At 39.5% G+C, this 27,608-nt stretch overlaps 1 protein-coding gene across 6 annotated transcripts in view; it reads right to left on the bottom strand.

The window, feature by feature from the left end:
* The window catches only part of SLC35F1 (solute carrier family 35 member F1), a 391,058-nt gene that overhangs the window by 214,602 nt on the left and 148,848 nt on the right, over positions 1-27,608 (bottom strand). The window contains exon 1 of one of the 6 annotated variants that reach the window (XM_032339698.1): positions 674-712. The exons of the other annotated variants lie outside the window; for them this stretch is intronic. Coding sequence (XP_032195589.1) covers positions 674-678 — 5 coding nt within the window. The 5' untranslated portion in view covers positions 679-712. Of the gene's footprint in view, positions 1-673; positions 713-27,608 lie in introns of those variants that run through there. 6 annotated transcript variants of the gene reach the window in all.

Genomic DNA, 27,608 nt, shown 5'->3' on the forward strand with positions numbered 1-27,608 from the left:
AACAAGGCCTTAAACGCTCTGGTTCAGGAAACTGGAAATGGGGCTGAAGTGTTTTAAAAGGAAGAAACAAACCCTCCTCATCTAGGACCCCCTTCTCCCCTCAGAAACAGGCCTTCCTTCCTTCCTTCGGTGACATTTACGAAGCCATACTGAAGGTAGTACAGTGTGGCCTGGGCATAGAACAAAAGAAAGGTGGCAAGATGTGAAGCCAGAAAGGGATGCGGGAGTCCAATGAGAGAAGATGGTGTGAGCTAGCTTCAGAGTGTGGCCTCATCCTGGGGCAACTGTGTGCATTTTTAAGCAGCTGTGTGCCTTTTTAAGAGGGGGGTGCTAGTTTTGGCTTTTAGAAAGATCCTCTGGGCTGCTATGAGAAAACCTTGAAAGAATATTAAAGAAGGGAAAAGAGGCCAGTAAGAACCAAGAGGGAGAGATTTCTGAAATCCTGAACTGAGGTAGAGAAGATGGAGAAGAGGAGATAGATCCCACAAGTGCTAAAGAAGCAAACCTGATAGCATTTCATGACCAATACTGCATGTGAAATAGAAGTAAAAGGAGTATTCCGCTTGAGCCAAGGCATTGTGAAAAAAGAGCAGATTTGTAGTAGGAGAGAGGTATACCATTGAATAATAGAATATGCTTCTCTTCACGGTTCTGCATTTTGTAGTAACGTTACCTCATGTCTACAGTTAGACATTGAATGAACAAAAGTGCAAAGAGGAAGGAGAGTGGTGTATCTTCCTTAGTTCACTGAAAGTTTCTCAATAGGAAAGTCCTAGAATGAAGAGAACAAAAGATGAAGTGTGATCCCCAACAGTCAACCCCTAGGATTTTGAAAAATAATGAAGGTACATTTAAAGGAGATTTTACAACAATGCCTGAGTGACCAGGGGCTGCTCAGTATGGAGCTAGTCAAAACTGAATGCCCAATCACTCTGAAAAATCAGCCAAGAGAACTGATTATTTATTTATAGCCTAGCCCTTTCCGAAAAAGATCTGAGGTAGTTAAAAGACGTAGTATATCTACAAAGATTTGTTTCACTAGAGGTTTTATTCTTTACAGCTCACACTCACTGCCTTCTACTATGCCTTAACTAAAGGAACCATGTGGATTCAGCCATAGGGTGCAGATTTTTAGGCCAAGTTGTACCAAGGCTTTACCTAAAAATATCTGTGACCATATTCCTCACATATATTAGTATTTCATTATTTTTATTTGTTCAGTATTTGCCAAATGCAAACTCAGTCCTGAATTTGCAACTTGCTTGATTAAAAGAAAGAAAAGGTTGAAACTGGGACAGAGAAAGTTCAGAGAGAACAGGATTTAGCAGCAATGTTTCAATATTTTGTTGATTCAGTTCCTTCCTTTTCCCTGCTTCTTTTTTTTTTTTTTTTTTTAAGATTTTATTTATTTCTTTGACAGAGACAGATCAGAAGTAGGCAGAGAGAGGAGGAAGCAGGCTCCCTGCTGAGCAGAGAGCCCGATGCGGGACTCGATCCCAGGACCCTGAGATCATGACCTGAGCTGAAGGCAGAGGCTTTAACCCACTGAGCCACCCAGGCGCCCCTTTTTCCCTGCTTCTAAGAGCACACAGAGCCACTCCAGACCACAACTCTCCCAAGGCCCACATTCTCACATTACTTCTTCTATCAGAGTAAAATCTGTAAATTGGAGATATAGGTCTAGGATTTGGGTCTCAATGGTAATAATGAGGCTAAAACAAAAGAGCCGTCTCAATGTTAAACAGAAACACTGAAATATGTGCGTGACCTTCCTCTGGCCCACAACCCCATCCCAACACTCTGAGCCTTTTTACTCCCTTTCTCCTTTCCTTCTTGGTTCCTTCTTTCTAACTCTAACTCCATCTGCATGCCACCTTAGCCCTCTAGCAGCTCAGTTCTTCTTGAGCCCAGAGTGCCCTGAGAATTATGTCCACTTTGGTCAGAGACCCCACGACATTCCTCTCCCACATATATTAACATCGCAAGGCTCATTAAAGGCCACATCCACAACCTGAACTGAACATATTAGTCATAGATCTCCACAGCTCTTTACCCAGAGATAAACAGGTTTAAAAACAAACAAACAAACAAACAAACAAAAAACCCTAAAAACAAGTTTTCTGAAGCAAAAAACTCATCAAGTGTGTTGTCTAATTTGATATGCACAATTTTCCCTTTGGGTGGGAACTATCAACTCCATTTTACATATAAAGAACATGAGACTCAGGAAATATAATAAAGTGCTCAGGTTTACACAGCTAACTTCTACCTCCCTGCCCGTCCTGTCCTTTGCCCAGCACCATGATCTTTTCACTAAGATATTCAACGTTAACACTTGTTGTGAGGAAGAGCATAAATTCAGATTAATGACCAGGACCTCTTGAGAGCATTAAGTGCAGCCCAGTAATCTGACCCTATTTGCCTGGAAAATTTGCCTTCTCTCTTTCTTTAAACTTTCAACACTTTGCCTTCCTCACTCTCTGCTGATAACCTTTGCTTCGTAATTCACTGAATAAAATGAAAGTAATTTTGTGAAATCTATATCATATACTTATTCCACACTTTACATACCCAGTTCACCTGGTCCTATATACTCTGTCTTCTCTAATGTGTCAGTGGAACCCATTCCCTACTTTGGTCAATATCCAGCCTTCCCTGTTGTGCCCTGGACACTATCTTCTCTTACTTACTATAGGATTTTGTTCTTGAAAATAACCCTACACTCTTTGCATCTTGATTTTCTCTCTCGATCATTCTCAACAGCACAAAATCATGCTACAACTGTCACCTTGAAAACGAAAGTGAAATAGAAGGTCATACCTTCCAAGTTATGACCTGGATTTCCCTCAAGTCTTCCACGGGAACACTTCAAAGACTTGCCTATCCTCCCTACATCCACTTCAAACTTCTGTGGCTCCTTTCCATGCTCTCCCCTAAAAGTGTTACTGCTGAGTACAGCTATGACTTTTGTCTAGTCAAGTATGACGGTCAGTTTATCAGTCCTCTTCTTATTTTTACTCCCAGCATTCCTTCCCAGGCTTCACATTCTCCTGACTTCTCCTACTTTGCTGGATGCTCTTCTTGCGCTCTCACTAAAGGTTAAAGGGCTTTAGAATCTGGTCCTAAGCCTGTGCCTATTTTACTACCTTGTTAAGTCATCCACTGAGCTTGAACACCCACTATATACGCCACTTAGATGTCTAATAGGCATCTCATATTAAAAAGTCCAAGTCTAAATTCTAGACCCCTCCTCCACCTCCATCAAAACTATTCCTTATTTCACTTAAGACTTACTACATACATCCAGCTAAAATTAATTCACCCAACTGCTTAGGGCAAGAACTCAAGTGTCATCTTATCATCTTTTGTTTCTTTCTCTTTTCCAAATCCCCAAATCCAATCCCATCATATCATATCCTCCTTCAAACTCTATTCCACTTCTAACCACTTCTGACCAGCATTCCCACTTCCATCTAATCCAAGCTCACCATCTTCTTTTGTCTGGACAACTACAATAGCCTCCAGTTTGTCTCCCTCCTTCTCTTTATGCTCCCTAAAGTCCATTCTCCATGCAACAGTTAGAGGGATGTTTTTAGAAATATTAATTCAATCAATTCTATTCCTGTGTAAAACTGTTTAAAACCCTCCACTGATTTTCCATAGAATTAGACCCAATTTCTTAAGATCAGGAAGGCAACAGTTGATCTGGATTCTGCTCATCTTTCTTGCCTTATTTCCTACTACTCTTCTCCTCACTCACCAGACTCCAGCCCCATCTGCCTTCTTCTCACTGTTCAACCATGCCAAGTCCATTCTCACCTCAAGGCTTTACAATGTGCTGTTTGTTCTGTCCACGCAGAATTTTTGCCTGAGGAACTTACGTTGTTGGCTCCTTGCTTCTCATCATTGAAGAGTCTGCTCAAATGTCACCTCTTTAGAGTGGGCTTTCCTGGCATTTCAATTTAAAGTAGTATCTCCCTACTTCAGCTTTATTTCCAGCATAGCTCTTATTGCTATGTGAGTTTATGTATGTTCTTTATCCACTAAGTCACTATCTGTTTCATTCCACCATGATAAAAGCTCAATGAGGGCAGGAACTCTGACTCATTCACCACTGCGTCCCTTTAATGGATACAACATAGACACCTAAAACCCACTTGCCATGAGTAGACGACACCAGGAGATCTGACTTGGAGTATCCTGATTGGGGTCACCATGAGTTTCCATAATGCCAAATGCTTCCAAAATTTAGATCTCACTTTGAGGTTAAAATATGCTAGCAGTTGCCCTAGAGAGATGCAGTCCCTGCCAGAGCTTTAATAATTATCTTGATATCTTTGAGTTCTAAACACCCACTCTTCATTTCACATCAGAGTTAGTTTATACTGCTCAAAGGCATGCAGAATCTAAGCAGATTTTAAGGCATTCCAACTGATCAATCTGTTTTCAAGACATTACCAGCTGCTGTTTTAATCATTTATGGGACCATTACAGTTTTTCGGCTTCAAGTCAAGAAATAAAGCATTGTTTTTTGTTTTGTAAAATTGGCTTACAGAAAAAAGGACTTTCCTTCCAATTCTGCAAAGTCAAATTGCAGGCTAATGGTTATTTTGAGTAGAACTGCTAACAGAACACTCTCTGATCCACATATGCCCTCAGGATCTAAATCCATGGTAGAAGAGGGGTCTTTTACCAGCAATACAGCATGAAAATAGATCCACGAGTCTTCCAAGTGTCTATCTTTGAGCCAGCACTACTGCAAAAATATGGTAGAGAGCAGCTTGTGGCCTCTTATGTGTGTTGTTGATTTTGTTTTTTAGCTTGGCCAATCTGGATTAGTTTACTATGAGCTGTCAGTGTCACCTTCTCTTCCTGAGTTGTGTATCCTGCACAGAAAATATCACAAAAATGAGCTGAAGGAAATAGAAATTAATGATAGTGATTTATGGCAGGAAAAGGCTTTGGAAGTAATGAGTACCCACTTCCTTTGGCAAATGGACCTATAGATGTTGAATGACTTTAAACCCCTAGCCCAGGCTCTTTTGTTTCTTTTAGGCTTTGGGCATACAGAAGGATGAGCCTCCTCGTGGCTATTTTATGGGGCTCTGAAGATGTATAAAGTAGAAATCCTCAAGCAGCACCTACAGTGATACTCCTCATAACAAGGCTATTACATTTCTCTCTGGCATTGCGGCCCTCAACTCCAGCCTTCCCCATCTTAGTAAATGGCAGCAATAATCACGAATGTTCAGGCCAGAGTGCTGAAGTCTCCTCCCAGCCTCCCTTTCTTTTTCACATCCCCTGTACCCAAATTGTCAACATGTCAATCAGTTCTGTCTCCACTGCCTTGACCCTGTCCTAGACATCATCATTTCTTTCCTGGGTTTCTGTAATAGCTTGTTAAATGATTTCTTTGCTTCCATTCTAGCCCCACAACTGTGCAGTGTGCATAGGTCTACCTCTCTCTGATCCTCAGGGATGCTGCTAGTCCACAGGGTATCTTACATAAATTACAAAAAAAGGTGCCCCCTCTGGGTTGATGCAATCCCACAGGTACCAAGCATGGTAAGTGTGAAGCAACTTAACGTTAATTAGAAAAAGCCGCCCTTTCTCCTCTTTCTCTGGGCTGACACATCTGTATGCCAAAATGCATGACATGGCTTAGCCCCATCACCCCTTTGGCTGGAAGTCCCCGCTCAGAGTATAACCTGCACAAGCAAAGGTAGTAGCTTTACCCACCCCTCATCATTCCCTTTCAAAACAAAATAAGATTTATTATAAGTAGTGCCAATTAAATATTCCAACATGGAAAAATAAATGAATGAATGTTCAACACCCACCCTGTGGATGAGGCATAGTTGCAGGGAGGGTGTTGAAAGATAAACTAAGGGGAACTGGTTACTAAACACAACATTTCTTTCCAATGGGTTTTTTTCCGAGAAACAACTTTCACGGTGAAAGGCAGATGGCAACCCTATGCAGCTGGTGAGAGTAACCTCGTGGCTTACCTTGAATTACCTGTTTACTACATGGGTATCAGGGATGGAAACATTTATAAGCCATTGCCCCTGTTCACCAAAGGACTACATTTTAATATAAGGGACTGGATAATGTTTAAAATGATACTTCATCATAAATAATAAATATAAAATTTGTGCTAGGAACAAATGGTGCTTTGGGAGTTCAGAAGGCAAACTCACCATGAAAAATGTATGAAAAGATACACGCTTTAATTAGGCTAAATACTTCAAGTAACCATTAAAAGTAGCTATTAAAATAATCCAATGATTATATTCACCGTATCAATAATTTGTCACATAGTACCTTTAAGAATATATGTAAATATAAAATGTAACTTAAATATTTATTGCTTTGAATATCATTTAAATCTCTGCTAAGGTTCAATCCAGTTTAATATTTGTTGAGCAGTTGCTGGGTACAAACCGAAGGCTTGGGTTTCAGATTGAATAAAGATGAAGATGATAACAAAGTTTCCACAAGGTGCTCACTCTCATATATGAGCAAGGAGGGCTATTTATAAATAACATTAATGCAATAAAAACAATGAATAACTATAAATGTTATCATACAGGCAGAGGGCTATGGCATCACAGATCAGGAAAACAGGGTGGTATCTGAGTTATGCTTGATGGATGGGTAGGGTTTTGACAGAAGGAGCATAGAAGACATGTATTCATTCTGCTTTCTAGGAAGGCAGGAAGAAGAAAGTCAAGTGAAATTCAGTCCTGGAACAGGGCTGAGCCTAGCCAAGAGCAGATCAGCAAAGATGATCCTGACTGTTTGCTGACATTGCAACTCTAAAAATAAAGAGAGAGGCAACAAGAGCAATAACCCACAAGTGTTACTATGGACGTAACTCTGACCTGTTGGCACCGGCTGTAGAAAGGGGCCTATTATGGGCTCAACTGTTTCCCCAGAAGTTAACATGTTAAAGTCCTAAGCCCCAGGACTTCAGAAAGTATATTTGGAAATAGGATCTTTAAAGAGGAAATTAAGTTAAAATGAGGTCCAGTCTAACCAGTGTTCTCATAAGAAGAGGAAATTTGGACAGAGATGGTGATGGACAAAAGACCATGTGAAAACATAGGAAGAAGATAACCATACAAGTCAAGAAGAAAAGCCTCAGAAGAAACCAACCCTGCCGACACCTTGATCTCAAAAATCTAGGCTCCAGAACCATGAGAGACTAAATTCCTGTTGTATAAGCCTCCTTCGTCTCTGGAGTGTTGTTATGGCAGCCCGAGCAGATTAATACAGAGCCCCAGCATCTCAGAGTTCCCTGGGTGGGACAGGTAGGGAGCAAGGAGACTGTTTTTGGACATGTAGAGCAGGCATTATGAATAGGCTTTTACACATAGCAGAAAGCTCACAGTAGAGGCAGGCATGATACATGTTCCAAGACCATATAATTCTGAGTGCACCTGATAAGGAAGAGGAAGTCAAAGGAGTTGCGTGGGCAGGTTCCCTGATAAGCCTGTCTTTTATAAGACCTGCATTAAATATAGAGAGAAGGACATACAATCAAGAGAAAGCATCTAACTGACACAAACAAGTCAGAAGGGTCACAAAGATTAAAAAGCACGGTGAAGGCTTCTAAACATTAAGTGGGCAAATAATGAGAGCTTCCTAAATTAGAGCTGATGCCCAGCAACCAAGGGAGGCCAGGACCTGGGCTGGACAGAGACACTCTAATGTTCCCAAATGATAGCTGCAAGGAGAACCTTCCATTCCTTTTCTGCTTCAGTCCTTGTCAGTGAGAGGGAGATTCTGAGTGAAGAGACAGGGATGAGCCTTAGTAAGAAGGAATTGACATGCAAGGGAGATGAAGGAGATAAAAGAGCACACTGCTGCTCTAAGTGAGTTCAAGTATCCTGACCTCGATAAATCACATCTCAAGGTAACTGCAGAACTTGCAAATGAGTGGCAGAACTGCTGACACTGACCCCTGTGAGAGCACAGAAAATGGAAGAAGGAGACAAGACAGGAGATGGGCATGGCATGGCCTGATTTTCACCAAAAGGAGGAAAGAGACACCCACAAACTATCAAATGGACACTCTGAAAGTAATCGCAGGGAAAAATCCTCAAATGGGGGAAGGATGAACATTTAAGAAGGAGAAATTTGATTATTAGAAGTCAGCATAGACACATATGGGAAAAATAAAGAATCACAGAATTGCAGAATTGGAAGGGTCTTTTAGGTAGCTCAGCCCCCAAATCCATCAGATGTTTAAATTTCCCTTAAGTTTGTGATCCAACTTATATTTGAATGCCTCCAATGGCTAGAAACTCATTACCTTTTAAGGCAGCCCATTTACATAATCATATTGGACATAACCACAGAAATTCATCTGGGGCAAGTTGTAAGATCAATGTATTAGTATTCAGAAGGGCATATCCCGAAGATAAGATAGAGAACTATAGGCTGGATGACTGCACACTTAGCTAAATTTGTAACCAGTTGGAGTAGCCTTTACACAAAGAACATTAACTCACAGATTTGTGAGAAGGATGTTAAATATGTAAACAATAACAATTTTAATGTCATCAGGAAGATCCTAAGGAATCTGGTACAAACTGGCCCCAAATCTGTCAGAACCAGCTGGCAGCCCTGCAAGTAGGCCATGTTAGCAACAGCCTTGTAGAGAAATCTCCTAGATCAGAAGAGTCTCTCCCAAGGGGGAACCAATTCCTCGGGACCTCTCAGATGTGAGCCTGAATTCTAGGAAGGTCCTGGCAGCTCCCAAGGAGATAGGTTGTGGTGTACAGGATGCAATGGCAGTGAGGATCTTGCTACCTGGGTTCTGACCTGCCCTGTCTCTGCTCCATACATAGACCCTATCTCTCATCTACAATTGAAAGAGGGGCTGATCAAACAATTGAAAGCATAAAGATGCTTAATCAATGGCTCCCAGTTAATGTAATACTGGCTGAGAGTAGGGAAAAGCATGAACTCCAAAAGTTGTTTGTTTGTTTGTTTTCCTAGAACTGTAATTACAACTTGTATCTTCTTTTTATGATTATCTTATTACCTCCTCTGTACATATCACCAGGTTAGGGTGGGGCTGTTCTATGAAATGTTATGAAAAATGACACATAGAATGGAAAAAATAGGTAAAGACACCCATAAAATTAGAGGTAGAGGTAATGAGACCTCGAAGCCCCTGGAAGGCAGGCTGCTGAGTTCCCTGAATCTATGGGATCATTCAGTATAAACACTGACTGCTGGAGAAAGGAGAAATCACCCCATTTCCCACCCTCAGCACCTAGCTCTCCTCTGATGCCTGCCCTAAATCTTTTAATAATCTGCCAATCCTTTAAATGACTTCCTCATTTGGTTTTCCTCATCCACAAGCAGGATGACCTACCCTAGAAACCCACATATTTGCATGAGTATTACTATTTCAATGTCACTTGAACCTCATGATTTACTGCACTTCTTAGTAGTTATTTCTATACCTGTCTCATCTCCCCCACTAGAAGTTGTTATGGACTGAATGTATCTCCCCTAAATTCTAACCCCCAATGTGATGGTATTAGGACGTGGGGCCTTTGGAAGATGATTAGACAGATGAGGTCATGAAGATGGGACCCCAAGATGATATTAGTGGCCTTATAAGAAGACACACTGGGGCTCTCTATCTCCACCAGGTGAGGATACAGCAAGAAGGTAGATGTCTACAAGCTGGGAAGAGGGCTTTTGTCAGAACCCAACTCAGCTGGCATCCTGATCTTGGACCTTCTAGCCTCTAGAACTATGATAAAATAAATTTCTGTTGTTTAAGTCACCCAGTTTATGGTATTTTGTTATAGTAGCCCAAGCTGACTAATACAGAAGATAAAGCATTCGCAAACAAATATTGTGTTTAAATTATTCTGTATCTCTTTTGACACATAAGCAAACAAAGTGGGGATGAGAAAGTTCAGAGAATAGCCTTATATTGTTTAGAATCTTTTAGAAATGTTGACAAATGTTTATGTGTAAAACTAGAGTTAAAATAAGAATCAGTATCTATTACATCTTTTAAAGTTATCTATTCCTTCGGCGCCTGGGTGGCTCAGTTGGTGAAGCATCTGCCTTCAGCTCATGTCATGAGCTCAGGATCCTGGGATCAAGTCCCGAATCAGGCTCCCTGCTCAGCAGGGAGTCTGCTCCTCCCGCTCCCTCTGCTCCTGCTCTCTCTCTCTCAAATAAATAAATAAAAATCTTTAAAAAAAAATAAAGTTATCTATTCCAGCTTGATATAGAAAATAGATTGGAGATGTGTATCTCGTTTATATGACTGCACTCCTTCACTTAATTTATGAACTTTAAATTTCTTCTTCCTTTTTCTTTTCCTCCTCTTTCTTCTTCATCTACTTCTTCATCCATCATGGGTCAAAGAAACAGTAAGAGAAGAAAGGATCTAGGATTAAGAATTTGGGCTTTGAGACCAGACAAAACTGGGCTAGAACCCTGGTGCCAGAACTTATTAGCTGTGTGACCCTGAGCAAGTTACTTAAACTCCCTAAGATTCAGCTTCTTTATATACAAAATGGAGAATCAAAGCATCCATCACATCTAGCTGTTACGAGAATTAAACAAAATATACATATAAACGGCGTAGGATAGTGTCTATTACACAGCTAGTGCTCAAAAAGTGTTATCATTATATGTCCATGTATGGAGAGACAGCAAATGTCTAAGGCTCAAAATTCCATTCAAATGACCTCAGTGTAACAAATAAGAAATGGGCAGAAGACATGAACAGACATTTCTAAGAAGACTTACAAATGGCTAACAGACACGTGAAAAAATGCTACACATCACCTGGCATCAGGGAAATACAAACCAAATCACAATGAGATACCACCCCACACCAGTCAGAATGGCTAAAATTAACCAGTCGGGAAACAACAAATGTTAGTGAGGATGCAGAGAAAGGGAACCCCTCTTACACTGCTGCTAAGAATGCAAAGTGCTATGGCCACTATGGAAAACAGTATGCAGGGTCCTCAAAAGTTGAAAACAGAGATATCGTACAATCCAATGATTGTACTACTAGGTATTTACCCAAAGGTATTTGGGTATTTGCAAACATAGTGATCTGAAGGTGCACCTACCTGCACCCCAATGTTTATAGCAGCACAATCCCTAGTAGCAACACTATGGTAAGAGACCAGATGCCCACTGGTAGATGAATGGATAAAGAAGATGTGGTGTGTATATATGTATGTATCTGTGTGTGTGCCTGTGTGTGTGTGTGTGTGTGTGTGTGTGTGTATGTATATATATACATACATATATATATAATGGAATATTACTCAGCCATCAAAAAATGAAACCTTACTGTTTGCAACTACGTGGATGGAATTAGCCGGTATAACACTAAATGAAATAAGCCCATCAGAGAAAGATAAGTATTGTATGATTTCACTCATATGTGGAATTTAAGAAATAAAACAAAGGATCATAGGGGAAGGGAGAGAAAAATAAAATAAGATGAAATCAAAAAGGGAGACAACCCATGAGAGACTCTTGACTATAGGAAACAAACTTGCTGGAGGGGGTTGGGTGGAAGGATGGGGTAACTGGGGAATGGACACTAATAATTAAGGAGGACACTTGATATAATGAGCAATGGGTATTATATGCAACTAATGAATCACTAAACTCTACCTCTGATACTAATAATATACTATATGTTAATTCATTGAGTTTATAAATAAAGTTATAAAAATATGACCTCAGTGTAAATGGTGAAATCTTGAGAACAGCAAAGACACTGAGAAAATTGTCTTTTATAAAATGAAGTGGCAATAACGACTGCCTTTAAATGATGCTGATTAACTAATTAATTAAAATAGCTAAATTGCAAATTATTGTTTGTCTGTAGCCAGAAGCCAAACAGACTGCCAAGTACCAAGCAAGATTAACCACAGAACATTTTTTATTTCCCCACAGAACATTTTTTAAGGTATATCATATAGCAGAGAATCAGGTACTAAATTATTTCTTGACCTTGACTTCATAATAGTGACATAAGAGCATCCTTGGATTTAGTAAAAGTGATTCCCTTCTTTGCTTTTAATATCTGAGAGGAAAGTACCTCAGAGATGATATTAATGATTTTGAATTATGTATTTTTTACTTTAACATTTCCTCATCATTTTTTTTTTCTTACAAGCATCACTAACCAGGTTGTAGAAAGCTATGAGCAGCTCAAGTTCAAGGTCATATTCTCAATACAGGAGCACATCTGCATACAAATATATTGGGAAAGCAAAATCCTTATTACTTTACCACGTAGGTCAGCCCACTTATCCTGGAAAGGTTTGTAAAATGCCTGTTTGAATATCTGTCCACACATTTGTTTACTTCATCAATTCAATTTGAATACAGCCATAGAAGAAACTTATTTTCTATGCCCTAGAAGTGTCTGATGTGTGACTCCCCAGAGATTACAAAGCTTAATGAATACTAGAATTTTGGGCAGACAAAACAAAATCATTCAATTTGTGTTTTAGAAGACAGGTTGCTTTTTCCTCTCCAGCAGTTCTTTCCCTTCACCTCTTGGGGAGTTATTCTACTCTACCTTCAGTGGTCCTGGATGATATGCTAATATCCACAACTTCAAAGCAGGGATGTGTCACATAGGCTGACCATTCAGAGTGCTTTTTCCTCAGGCTATTGCAATAAATACAGGGACAGACAGGTTATTCAGGCAAGGCCAATCAGAGCCTTCCTTGAGATTTTGACTATGGATAAACTATTAAGATAGAGGGACTCCTCCCTTTTGGATTATGTAAGAGAATAAGTTTGGGACTATCAGTGGCCATTTCTTTTCTTGGAAAGTGCTTGCTTGAGAATGAAGCTAACACAAAGAGAAAAACAGCTGAAAGATTAAAAGACAGAGCTCTTCTGTTGTTTTTTGTTTTTTGTTTTTTAGTTTCTGGATCCTGCTGTACCTGAAGTCCCAAGTTTTCATCTCTCCTTAACTGGAAAAAAAAAATCTCTTTTTTGCTCTTTAGAGATGAGTTTCTGTTGTGTATAACTAAAAGAGACCTGATTACAACTGTTTAAGGGAAGGATAGGTATGATGGTTTTAGCTGATAATCACTGCTACTTTAATTTCCCAAATTCTCATCTTCTATCAGGAATAAACTCAAGGTCATTTATTTTTATTATTTTCTAAAATTCTTCCCCAAGCCCTTCAAATTTCAATTACTTCTATCACTAGCCACCAGCATATTACAATAAAGACACATACATAATTTAAATCAGTACATCTCCTTTGGGCATCTTTAAAACTAGGCTTTGTTCTTATCTGTACAAAATGGTTGAGACCAGTGACTGTTATCTGGTATTGGGATGTAAACTAGAATTACTGATTCCATTTTTAAGAAAATTACAATTGCCTAAGATCCCAAGCTCAATGAGTTATCACTAAATTTCACAGTTTGGAACCCTGAAATGTATTTTTAAAGACTCTGTGTTTCATATATATATCCTGGCTTAGGAATCACCTGTAACTATTCTAGGCAGGTACCTTCTTTAAAGAAGAGATGTGGATTAGATCAATGGGATTGTAAATCCGCTTAATGAGCAAAAATCATGGAGTGCTCTTTAAAAACATAGATACTTAAGACAAATTCTTGGAGATTTTGATTCAGTGGATCTTTTAGAAATGTAAATGGCTCCCCAGGTGATTCTGATGGCCACTAAAACTTAAGAACTACTGGATTTAATGAGGGGCCAACTCACCCTCAGTGAATCTATGTTTACAGCCATTTTGCAGACATAGCATAAAGAGCCTTTGGAGGGATAAACACAAACTGAAAATTCATGAGATTTGGAAGGCTTTGTACTGACCAGCATTTATTTGCACAGTGACATGTTCAGCCCAGACAAACCAGGTGTAAAGAATGCGACAAGTCATATCATCTACAAAACAAAAACAGATCAGATTATTTTAAAGGAAAAATAGACTAAAAGCCTATAAAACTTTACAACTCTAGGTTTCATCATTCTGGTCTTTTCTCCATGTGCCTTTGTGAGTATGCCCAAGTCTTGCTCCAACATCTCTAGAAGATAAGTCCTAAATATAAAGCATGATTTACAGGAGGAAATCTGTCCTTCTATTACTGAAAAGTTCAGCGAGTACCCCCTAGACCAAATGGAAGTAAATGAGGATGGAAGAGGATTACAGAGAAGCTTTCATCTGAAGCTTTGAGCTTCTGAAATCAGCCACAAAGAAGAGGTGGAGGCAGAGGACCTTGGCTCACCAGCTTCTTAGGTTTAGACAAGGGTACTTCTCATAAAGAAAACCAACATACATAATAAAAAGGTCAAAGGGGCTGGGAGGTACTACTCCTAGGCAGACACTGGCAAAATAAGTAGAATGGTACTGATGTGCTATTAGGATCACTGCTGATTTCTTCATTATTGTCTTCTCTCATTGAATGTTACCAGCCTTTTCTGCCTTACTCCTAGGCTGAAGGCAGTAGGAATGCTGCAAAGGGCTGCTCAGATGCACTTTAGCTCTGAAGCCACTGGGAGCCCAAGCTCATCAGTAAGGACTCCCACTGTCTTCCCAGTCACTATTTCACTCAATCTAGAAGAACCCCTGCATATGCTGCAAGCACTTTCATTTTATTTCAAACCTGGCTTAGTCTCTAATAGCCCAATTAAGGTCCCGGCCAAGCCATCAGAAATCAATAATCATATGAAATAGTCATCTGAACTTGTGCAGTTCTCTTTACAACGATGCCAATCTATCATTCCTCACCTTGTCCTATTATTTTAAGGTATGTGTATTAAGGCTTTTGTTAGGGTGTCAATAGTCACCGTATCTGAAAGGAAACCCTACATGCACAGGCTAAAAGAAAACATTGAAAGCCTCCTTCCAGAACTCATCAAGCCACCAAATGGGATCCCCCCTCACCTCACAGAGCAGTTTGGCTTCATCAAAACCAGAGCTGAGGTTGTAGGACATAAGAGCAGAGCAAGGAAGAGAAACTGACCAGAAACTGGCAGAATAAATGATGTTGCTAATGTAATGGTGATAGTAGTGGCTTTTTTTTTTTTAATTTTTATTTATTTATTTGACAGAGATCACAAGTAGGCAGAGAGGCAGGCAGAGAGAGAGAGAGAGGGAAGCAGGCTCCCTGCTTGAGCAGAAAGCCCGATGCAGGGCTCAATCCCAGGACCCTGAGATCATGACCTGAGCTGAAGGCAGAGGCTTTAACCCACTGAGCCACCCAGGCACCTCATGGTGATAGTAGTTTTGATACATTTCACTGACGTATTTTTTCCTACCCTGCTATATCCCCATTTTTCAATTTGATGATACTTTTTACTTCAGTATTTGGTGGATACCACCTAGGAAAAAAGAAACCTGAGCTCAACTTTGAGTTTCAAGCTAAATGTTTTAATGTTCAGAGTGAGATAACAGTTTTGAAAGACTGGCTTTGTTGAAAAATAAGAGGCTTTCCATATTCCAAAAGAGTTGCTTTACATATTAAAAGGGAAATTTAGGAGATGAGCATGCTTAACTCTAAGCCTTATCATAGAAGGCAAGAGGATACAGTGTGGGGAAAATTCTTGACAACAAGAAAGGGGAAGCAGAAGGTCCTGTTACTGGAGCACAAGACAAAGGAGAGGACGTGGAGGTCACGTGATCCGATGAAGGAATCCTGGCTCATGTTTCTTAGGGCTGAAACTCAAACCACAGACAGGGGTTAAAGGGAATCAGAGAGAAAGGGAAGATGTTCCTGTGTCCAGGGAAAGCTCAGCAACATTAAGTCCCCACACTCAGCCAGCACCAGGGCAGTACAATAAAAAAAGAATGAGGAAAATGTCTAGGCAAATAGACTTGAGGACAGCTTCACACACCTCAGCGAAGTATGGAGTAAGCAGCAGAAAGCTGTCAGATCTCCAGCGGATACCAAAAAACCTTTAAGATCAAAAGTGGACCCCTCTCCAGCAATTCCACTCTGAGGCATATACCCATAAGAACTGAAAGAAAGGAGTCAGATTCTCTTACACCCATGTTCACAGCCTCATTATTCATAATGGCTAAATGGTAGAAACCCAGGTGTCCATTGACAGAAGAATGGATAAATAAAATACATAATACATACACATATACATACAAGGGAATAATATCCGGTCATAAGAAGCAGTGAAAGTTTTTTTTTTGTTTAAGATTTTATTTACTTGACAGAGAGAGAGAGAGAGAGAACAAAAGCAAACAGAGCAGCAGGCAGAGGGAGCAGGAAAAGCAGGCTCCCTGCAGAGCAGAGAGCCGAACCCCAGGACCCTGGGATCATTACCCCAGGCAAAGGCAGATGCTTAACTGACTAAGCCACCCATGTGCCCTCAAAAGCAGTGAAATTATGACACATGCTAGAGCATGGACGAACCTTGAAGACATTATACTAAATAAAATAAGTCAGTCACACAAGGACAAATATTATATGATCTCACTTATATGAGGTACCTAGAATAAGTAAATTCATTTAGACAGAAAGAAGGACACGTTACCAGGAGGTAGTAGGAAGGCAAGCATGGGGACTTATTGTTTAATGGGTATAGAATTCATGTTTGGGATGATGAAAGAATTCTGAAAATGAAGAGGGTAATGGTTGCACACATTTTTTTTAACTTTCTAAAATTTAAATTTAATTACTTAACATAAAGTGTATTGTTAGTTCAGAGGTAGAGTTCAGTGATTCCTCAGTGGCATATAACACCCAGTTCTCATTACATTAAGTGTCCTCCCTAATACCCATTCCCCAGTTACCCCAACCTCCCATCCACCTCCCCTCCAGCAACCCTCAGTGTGTTTCCTATATTTAAGAGTTCCTCATGGTTTTTCTTCCTCTCTGATTTCATCTTACTTTATTTTTCCCTCCCCTACCCTATGATCCTGTTTTGTTTCTTGAATTCCACATATGAGTGAAAAGATATACTTGTCTTTCCTTTCTCTGATTGACTTATTTCACTTAGCGTAACATCCTCTAGTTCCATCCATGTAGTTGCAAATGGAAAGATTTCAATTTTTGATGGTTGAGTAATATTCCATTATCTATCTATCAATCAATCAGTAGATATAGATAGATATATCTCACATCTTCTTTATCCATTTATCTGTCGATGGACATCTGGTCTCTTTCCATAGTGTGGCTATTGTGGATATTGTTGCTGTAAACTTTGGGGTGCACTTGCCCCTTTGGATCATTATGTTTGTATCCTCTGGGTAAGCACCTAGTATTGCAATTGCTGAGTATAGGATAGCTCTATTTTTACCTTTTTTGAGGAACCTCCATACTGTTTTTCCATAGTGGTCACAGCAGTTTGAATTCCCACCAACAGTGTAAGAAGGATCTCTTTTCTCTGCAACCTCACCAACATTTGTTGTTTCCTGACTTGTTAATTTTAGCCATTCTGACTGGTGTGAGGCGGTATCTCATTGTGGTTTTGATTTATACTTCCCTGACATCACTCAGTGTCAGGGCGACACACTTTGTGAATGTACTTAGTGCCACTGAATTATACATTCAAAACAGTTAAAATGTAAGTTGTCTGTTATGTATATCATACCACAATAAAAAAAAAAAAAAGTTTTAAGTGGACCTTTAGGACCAGGAGGCAACGGTGTTCAAAGGGAGAGTGATAGGGACAAAGGACTTCAGCAGTGGGTGCCCACAAGTCATGCCAAAAACCCCACCCCAAACAGCTGTGGCTCACGATGCCAAGAGTTCAGGCTGGCTGAAGGACATTTCCATTGAGACCAGGGTAGTCTGAAAAGACAGCATAAGGGCCAGAGGGGCAACAGATGTGTCCCCACTAAGCTGCACCAAAGCTAAAGGGACAAAACACTCCTTCTTGCACCCTGACACCATCTTGAGGTAAAGCAATGGTAGAGACTCCCTGAGAAGGAAGAATTCTCCTATTGGTAGATTGCACTGAGTCGATTAATTACTCTCAAGTGACAAAGTTTAACGGGGATTGTACTAACTGTAAAAATCAAAGTGTAATCCGCCACCATAGGATCCAAGTATTAGGGGAGGATGAGGTCAGTTCCATAAATTTTTTACTTTATTTATTTATTTTTTTATGCGAGCTCCAGTCTACAATAGAACTGCTATGTGAGTACTTTGGTCCTCAATGTGGCATAATGATATGGTACGTATTACTAATTCTTTCTCTTACTGCTCCCAGTGCACATATTGTTTTAAGGGTTTTTTACGATACTACACAACAAAAGTAAAATAGGGGAATTTGTTCCTGTTTCTGACTGGCTGCAGCATCAAAATGCTACCCATTCTTCTTTTTCTTAATGGCCTATAAGGTTTTCCATCCCTTTCTGAGTTCACCATCATCAACCTGAGCCATCTCTACATAGATACATCGTTTGTTTTTTTTTTTAAGATTTTATTTATTTGACAGAGAGAAATCACAAGTAGTCGGAGAGGCAGGCAGAGAGAGAGAGAGGGAAGCAGGCTCCCCGCCGAGCAGAGAGCCTGATGCGGGACTCGATCCCAGGACCCTGAGACCATGACCCGAGCCGAAGGCAGTGGCCCAACCCACTGAGCCACCCAGGCGCCCCTAGATACATAGTTTTTGCTTTACATTTTTTTCTATAGACTTTGGACAGAAATATAGAAGGAATGAGCTTTGAGTATTTCTGTCATGCATGAATTTAAAACACAATTTTAAAAATACTCCACCAACTATGCCATGCCTTTGAGGTGACATCAGTTAAATGAAAAGCCATTAAAAATAAACAAAACAGGTTCCATTGCTTTAGTCTGTGTAGGACATCAATTAAAAAGAGACACTTGCCTTCTCACAATTTTTTTTTTATATTCCCAAGAGGCAGAACTTAAATTGACTACCAATGGCAACTTAACCCTCTACTGAGAAAACTTAGTGAGCTAGAAAATTAAAACACAGCTAGAGTAGGTGAAAAATGGGCTAAGTAGTACATTTATGGTTGGATGCGAAGGTCTTTAGACTGTGATTTCTTGCAGTTTCAGAGTTTTCTGGGAACTCTTTCCCCTACCACTAAATGTAGTTAATTTATTTCTCAGTCTGATGATTGTGCGTGTCATAGGAAATTCCAGGGACAGCTATATACACTCTACACTGCACCATATGCTGATAAAGCTTTGAAATAAAACTACCTTAAATCTTCAGTATGCTGTCCAGCTATTTAGATTATATATGGCTTTGTTGAAGCGGAATATGGATTACCGCTTTCCATGTTTATTATGAGTAAACTAAAGTAAATGTTTGTCTTAAAGTCTATATGCATTAAGAACCACAATCAGCTCCAAACATCAACCAGGCTGTTTCCAAAACTAAAGTGATAACAGACCAAATATATTGCATTTGTGTAACTCAAAGACTAATATGCAAACACAAATACCAATGCAGTTTTAAATATTATATTAGAGCTTTGCTGCTATTTGTGCATCTAATTACAGTATTTGTCACCTTAATCTTTGCATGAGGCTGCCAGTGCATCTTGGTTTGCTCTTATAAAATGTTTCTGGAAGGAAAAAAAACCGGATGTGTGATCACAAAATCTGATAAACTACTTAGTAATGCTAAAAAGATGCCAATATAAAATTAATAACAGGTTTTCTTTCGGAAATAACACTAGTTTCCATTTATCATGCAGATTTAAGTTCTTACTGCATTGCTATTAATATACTGTGACAATTAATGCAAAACCACTGAAGAAACTAAAAATCCTCTAAATTATAATTAGAAGTGAGAAATGTTCTGAGTCCCAAGGCTTTATTTTCTGACCATTTATATTCTGACCAACATAAATAAGATCCTGACTGCAGGTTCAAGAATTCAACTGACAAATTAAACCAAACTTTCGAAGATCCAAAATTCTCACTAAACAAGCATCATGTCCTAAAACAGAACATGGGTTCATTGTCATGCACTGAGACGACACGCATGGAGAAAGGGCTGCATGAGCAATGAATGTGTTGGAAAGTAAAGCTTTGGTACTTGGCAAAGTCGAAGGCCATATCCTCCCAAATATCTGCATCTTAAATCTATATATCTCAGAGTAACTGGATAGTCACCAAATCACTACTCTGTACTATGCCGAACCACCAAAACCTCAAACCTACATTACGGTCCTAAAGAGTCAGAGCTGAGACTGAGAAGATCAGGGGATGATCCCCACCATCCATGAGAATGAATCCTATCAGGTAAGCCAAGCTCAGGGTGTGCTTTGGAGGAGGTCGTGCCCAAGAACAGAGACTTTTACAGAAAGGATCTGATAGGCTAAACAAAAGAAAGCCAGTCAATTCTCTATGCTGGGAACACAACAGCGATGCACTGTACAATCCACATTACTCTACTTTCCTACAGGTAGGAATGGATCCTGTGCAAGATTTAGACAATTGTCATGAAGTTGAATGAAGCATCCCCCCCGCTTGCATTGACATAAGGCTGTACACATTTCAGGGATTAGAAAGGATGTACTTGCAGTCTGCAACAGAGGCCAGGCTAGAACCCATGTTTGCCAACTTACAACACAAATGCTTCTTCCCTACTGCAGGGCATAATTATAAAAACAAGCTATAATAAATGAAAAAAAAAATACTTTATGAGGAGAAGCTAAAGTAATTGGATTTATATAATCAGCAGGAAACATTTTTCAATTTTGACAAGAATTTTTTTTTCCTGGATTTGCTGACATCAGCAAAATAAAAAATGGGCCATATTTCTTTACTTAAATTTTAGTACGATAAATGATTTTTGCATCACTTATATTACAAATCAATTTAAAATGTATGGACCAATTTAACAAACAAAAGACTAATTTGCCTTATGTTATTAGATAAATCATTAGGTAGCAAATGGTGTTTTTAAACTACAACATGAGGCTAGTAAAAATATACATTACTCGTTATTTAAACAATAATGGCAAGAAATTCTTTTCAAATATTGACACTGAAAATTAGGCTGACACGTAGCTGTTCAATCACGTGACAAAGTTTCACATATAAACCTCATTTTGATATTAGGTTATGTAACTAAATATGTTGGAATTTATAACTAACCGAATCACATTATATCTATATTTATGAATAGAATTATGTTTGTTGTTCTTTGCAATTCCAAGGGGGATGGTTACTTTAATATTAACTAGTAACACTGAGTGATTGTTAACTGTTTACAAAAATGCCAAGCACAGACTAAGCCTTTTGCAAGCATTAGTATATTTCCAAAGGTCATTCAAGGACTCAAATTTAGGCTCTCTGTCTCCAAAGCATGAACTTTTATAAACTGTGGGGTATATTTTAGTCTTTTCCATAAAGGATAAAACTCAGAGGTGCAATGAAGTGCTTCTATTTTGTGCCTCCCTCCTCCCTGAGCCCCTGTTTAATCAATGTGCTCTCCACACCTTAAGTCAGTGGTTCACAAACGTTGGTGTGCAAAAATCCTCCTGAGAACCTTATTTAAATCAGAGTTCAAGACTTTGAATTACATATGATGATTTGATAAAAAAGCGTCCATCTTTCCTCCCTCCAAAGATATCCCTTACGTGACAATAAAGGAATTTGAAACGTATAGAGTCATAATTAAGCAAACAGGAGAGGAGCCATCAGGAGACAAGGGAGGTGACCAAACTCCTGGAGAGAGAAACTGCATGGAGGAGTAGTTTCTATTATCTAGGTCAGAGGAGGTTTTTGGCATGCAGAAGAGATGAAGCCTCAGTTTCCCTCCTGTTTCATATAAAGAATGTCTGATAGCTATGCCTTTACCCATCCCAGGCAATATTTCTTCTGAAGAAAAAGTGAATAGCCAGAGTGGGGGGTGGGATGTGAGGGAGGGAATCTGGGATTCTGGGTTTTTAATGAAATTGTCAACTCCTTAAACACTCCAATCAAAACCCTCCAATTAACACAGTCTACGTAAACAGAGCCCACAATTAGCTTTCTAATGCCTTTTCCTTTTATTTTTTTAAATATTTTATTTATTTATTTGACAGACAGAGATTACAAGTAGGCAGAGAAGCAGGCAGAGAGAGAGAGGAGGGAGCCTAAGCAGGGAGCCTGATGCGGGGCTTGATCCCAGAACCCTGGGATCATGAACTGAGCCAAAGGCAGAGGCTTTAACCCACTGAGCCACCCAGGTGCCCCTCTAATGCCTTTTCTTAAACATATTTGGAGAATCTAAGGAAGCCTCCAATATTAGAACACAGTAAAGGGAAAATTATTTGTGGAAAGATAATAAGAAAGAAAATTTAAAAGTAATTAAGAAGGGGCACTTGGGTGGCTCAGTGGGTTAAGCCTCTGCCTTCGCCTCAGGTCATGATCTCAGGGTCCTGGGATCAAGCCCCACATAGGGCTCTCTGCTCTGCAGGGAGCCTGCTTCCTCCTCCCTCCCTAGCTGCCTCTCTGCCTACTTGTGATTTCTATCTGTCAAATAAATAAATAAAATCTTTTTTTAAAAAAAGTAATTAAGAAAAAGAAAACCTCTAATTTGTATGCTCAGGGAGTTCTGAGAAAATATTATCTCCACAAAGGGAAAAAAGAAAAATTAAGTGGGCTTGGAAATTAAACATAAATCTCTATGAATTTCCAATTTTAAAAAATTAAGGAGACAATCAAGGAAATCTCTCAAAATAAAAAGATAAAGATATGTAAAATGCAAGAGATAATATAAGAGGTGTAAAGAATCAGGTCAAGCATCTGAATAATACGATTCCAGAAATAGGTATAGGAGAAAACAGAGAGGAAGAAATTCACAAAGCAACAATACAGAAAAATAACCCAGAGCTAAACAGTATGAGCTTCCAAGTTGAAACGCCTCATGAGTGAAGAGAGGGGAAGGTCCACAGCAAGTTGCAATCCTGTGAAATTCCAGAATCCCAGTCAAAAGAGAAAATAGAAGACACTTCATGGGAAGAGGAGGTGGTGGTTACCAAAATGGGAAGAGAATCAGGTAGCATCAGACTCCTAAACAACAGCAGATGGCTGAAAGATAAAGAAAAATCCCTTAAATATTATTAAGAAAAACTATCTTACCACGGAATACTATCTATAGCCAACTCATCAACCTGAAGGTGAAATAAAGAGATTTTTTCAGCCATGGAAGGAGTTCTGGATATTTACTTCCTTTCTGAGAATGTGCCCCCCCACCAAAAAAAAAAAAAAAGAAAAGAAAAGAAAAAAAAAAAGAGTGAACCATAGAAGGGGAAAGGAAAGAGATAAGATTCACAATTTCTGAGATGAGGTTGTGCAGCAGAGACTAGAGAAGAACAACCCTAACTGAGGCTATAAGATGATGGGATTCAGGAAAGGAAAAAGAACTAAAAAAATACCTAATATGATGAAGCCTTTGAAAAAAAAAGTAAAGCTACAATAATGGGAAAATAGAGCAGGAAAGAAAAAAGAGTAATTAGAAATTCCAGGAAAGCAAAAGTTGTACAGGAAAGGAAATGTTGCCACAGTACACTACTGGGTGGACAATATTTACACAAGATTGCTATTTTGAGCACACTATTGCTACTATGTAAGCAGTAATGATCAATTTTAAAAAACAGGGTAATATTACTATATTGGTATATAAGATGGGCTAGTGTCAAAGTAATTCCAAGTCCTCATCTATGATAACAAGAAGTAGATGTCTAAGTTTTTAAATGTATAATATTTTCAAAAAAGGGAAAGAGCAGAAAAGGCATATTATTTAGAGAAACTAAGGTAACCACCAAAAGTAGCAGCTGCAACAATTTAAAATAGAGTACGTGGGGCTGGATGGTAGTGGGGTGGGATATAGTGCAATAGGAAGGAATTATAAAATCTTAAAACTATTCAGTTTTAAAAATATGTACATCATGTATTTAAGTATGTATGTGTAAGAGCACACTTCTTTTTCAGAGCATTGTATAGTTGCTGTGTTTAACTCCAATCCAAGAGGGTAGAACTTACTGTCATTGTTTAAAGTAGACTTTAGCTTCTTGATGCAAGATTTATATTCTCATACCTACTGTGCCACAGAAGAAACATAAATGCCAGTTGGAAATAAAACTCTGTTGATAAGATTTAGTGCAGGTTGCTGTTCCTCTGAAATTTAAGTCCTTACCTCAATCCAAAGAGAGAAGAGAGAAGCAATTTGCCTTTTTCACCTGGTCTTAGATTTCCTTAGCTTTCACTGCATAATATATTATGCACCAGTTAAGTGATCTTTAATTAAATGAACATTCCTACATAAATGATCTCATCTTGAGTAAGCAGCTGAGTACTGGGAATCTCTGATCTTTCAGACACAGAAGGGACAAAGTTCACATTTAAGAGCTTTACCCATTGGGTAAACTATACCCCCACGATCACTCAGGACTGGTAAATATAATTATTCCTGCTGCAATAAAAAGTTAAATCGCTAGCTACAGAAATCAACAAGGAGGCTTACTAATCGTTGCTATGACAATCTTCTGCTTTGTTTTTATATGTGTCTCACAATACTGTCAAAGCTGAGTGGCAAGGTAGAGCTTTGAGAAAATATCTCTGACCAGCCTAGGAGATGTTAGTAGAAAGCACATGTTACTAGAAAGCATCTTCTTTACCTGGGCCTAGATACATTCCGGGGGAGGGGGCTGGCAAACAAACAAACGAACAACAAACAAAATGCTGAATAAGTCATCTGATTCCTTTCTCTTCCTCCACCTCATATTCAAAGAAAGACTGTTCTCCCGATGAAAAGAGATAAAAAGCCTCCACCACGTCCTTGGTTATCCTCGAGATGGTTCTAAACAGGATGTGAAGGCTTTAGACTGGCTCTGTCCTGCAATGAGAACCTAATGTTACCTTGACGTGATAGGGAAATTGTGAAAACAGAATGAGCGGAATCAGAGGGAGAGTTGTGTGTGTTGCATATGAATTACAGAATTAATATTGTGTAATATCCACAAATATTAAACGGCCTCTAGTATACATGATAAATGACCACGTAAGTATAAGTGCTTTCGCGTTCATGTACTTGAACTCATGGCTAAATTTGTTAAAGGTAATCCATTTCATACCATCTTCTTATCCTCTTAACTGTTTCAACAGTCAAAATTATTTCTTGAATATTTAACAACTCTTAGTCATGCCAGTACATTTATGACTTGCCACATACTATATATCTTTTGTTAAATAAATATTTTTTAATTGATTTACTTTTAAACTTAAATACTTGAGGCCTTGCTCTATAGAGAAAAATAATGAATTTGGTTTTTATTTAGTGATATTTGTACCACCTATAGTGTGGTGAAAGAGCAACCTTTGCAATTAAGCCCAAACCAATTTGAGTTTAAACTCCAGACCCAGAATTTACCAACATAACTTAAGTTAGTTTTTCTGAGGCTCTCATTCCTGATGTCTACAAAAAGAACAAAGATTTTTACCTCCTAAAATGGTACCAGGCTTGAATAAGTTTACAAAGAATACTCAAAACACGCAGGTATTTACCAACTAAACACCATTTTCAATGGTGTATTTTCGGCTTGCGTATGGTTATCTTCAATCGTCTTGAAGGAGATAATGAAAAGAACAATTCTCTGAATGAATCTCATTTCCCTCACCTTTCCTTATTCTAAGAAGTGACAAATGCACTACCAGCAGAAGCTTTTTTACTGGCAAAGATCAGAAACGGATTAAATCCTTGAAAAACGATTAAAATGTAGAAGGATTTGTGACTAAGGATACTAACCTTGAGATATCCTGGGTTATCTAGGTGGGCCCAACCTGATCACCTAATCTTAAAATCAGAGAGCCCTTCCCAGAGTGAAGAGAGAAGGAGATGGGACAATGGTCAAAGAGAGGCAAAGGCGCTGGCTTTCAAGATGGAGGACGGGGCCGTAAGTCAAAGAAAGTGGGGTGCCCTAGAAGATGGAAAGGTAAGGAAAGAGATTCTCCCGTAGGGCCTCCAGAAGTGTTAGATACTTAATTTCTGTTGTAGCATCGTAAACAAGAAAACTATAAAGAACTCGCAAGAAATGAAATGTCTTGGGCCACGCTCTAGGTGTACTGAGTCAGAAGCCCTGGGAGCGCTGCTCAGTCAGTACTCTGTGCTTTAACAAGCCTTCCAGTGCTTCTGAGGCTGAAGACTGCACACTTTCCTGCCTCCCCTTCCTCACCCCTGTTTGTCATTCCACCACCATCGAACTGATCCCCCACCACCTGCTACTATACCTGCTCCTGAAATCCCTTCACTGCTTCTTGGAATCATGTCCTCAGCCTTTATATCATCTGAACTTTAATCCTCGTTGGAAACGATGAGCCATCCCCTTTCCAAATTCACTTGGAAAGATGGCTTCCCAGACATCTCCTACCTGTCTCCGTTCATTACACTTCACCTCTCTACCTTCACCTCTTCCCTGTGGTTCCTCCCGTACCCATGCCTCCGCATGAGATGTTCTTGTGTGGTGTTCTGCCTCCTCTCCTGTCTTCCATCCGGCTCCCTCTCCTTGGGTATCTTACCTATTCTCAAGGCATCCTTCCACGAAACCCTAATGACTCCCAGTTTCTATCTCCAGCGCCAGCCTCTCCTGTGCTCCACTCCTAAATTTCAATTGCCTTCTGCATTTCTACCTATATTCCTAGAGGGGCCTCAGAGTCAATGTGTGCCCCATCCCAGCCCACTCTTCCCCCAATCAACCTGCTTCTTCTCTTGCACGTCTCATCGTGTGTCCTGGGCAGCCCCTGCTTTGCTCCATCGTCTGTGACCCTCTTCCAGCCCTGCCTTTCACAAACAAGGGCTCACCAGTCATTTCAATTCTATTTTAAAAATATCTTTAACCTTTCCCTTTTATCCCTTTTCCTCTGTCACTGGCTACAAGCCGTACTTCAGTGTCTCTCAAAGGCCAATTTCAAACAGAAGGAATCACTTAACAGGGCTTGTCAACATTCCTGGAGTCCAACCTAGACACACTTGAATTAGACTGTCAACGGGCCAGGGGTCTGAGAATCTGCATTTTACACAAATAACTTTGGTGCTTTTAATGCTACCAAACCTTAAGGGCTACTGCTTTAGGAAAGTTTTCACCGCAGACTTGAACTCTATTCCTTGACCTTTATATTAGACTTGCTTTTGCTGCAAAACAAGTGACCACCAATTTAGGGACTTAAAGCAACACACATATATGATCTCACACTCTCTGTGGGTTGAAAGCCCACACATGGCTTAGCAGCCTGGCTTCTCTACTCAGGGTCTTTCAAGGCTGCAGTTAGGTATTGGCTGAGCTATGTTCTGATGCAGAAGCTCAGCTAGGGAGGACCTATTTCCAAGCTCCTTTAAGTCGCTGCCAGGACTCACTTCCTTGTGACGTATGACCGAAGATACTGGCTTCTTACTGACCAGAGCCTGGAGCTTGCCTTCAGATTCTAGAGTTCACCTGCAATTCTTCACCAGGGATAAAAAGAGGAAAGCAATGAAAAAGAGGAAATTCTGTCTTTCTCCTTTAGATAGATGTTCTACTAACATCAAATAGTGGAGATTTTCTTTTGGAAGATATTGTGAATCTATATTTCAACTGAGTCTCATAGTAGTTAAATGACTTAAATATTTGAAATAACCCAAATCCC

Source organism: Mustela erminea, chromosome 4 (genome assembly GCF_009829155.1).
Source record: "Mustela erminea isolate mMusErm1 chromosome 4, mMusErm1.Pri, whole genome shotgun sequence".
Lineage (NCBI taxonomy): Eukaryota > Metazoa > Chordata > Mammalia > Carnivora > Mustelidae > Mustela > Mustela erminea.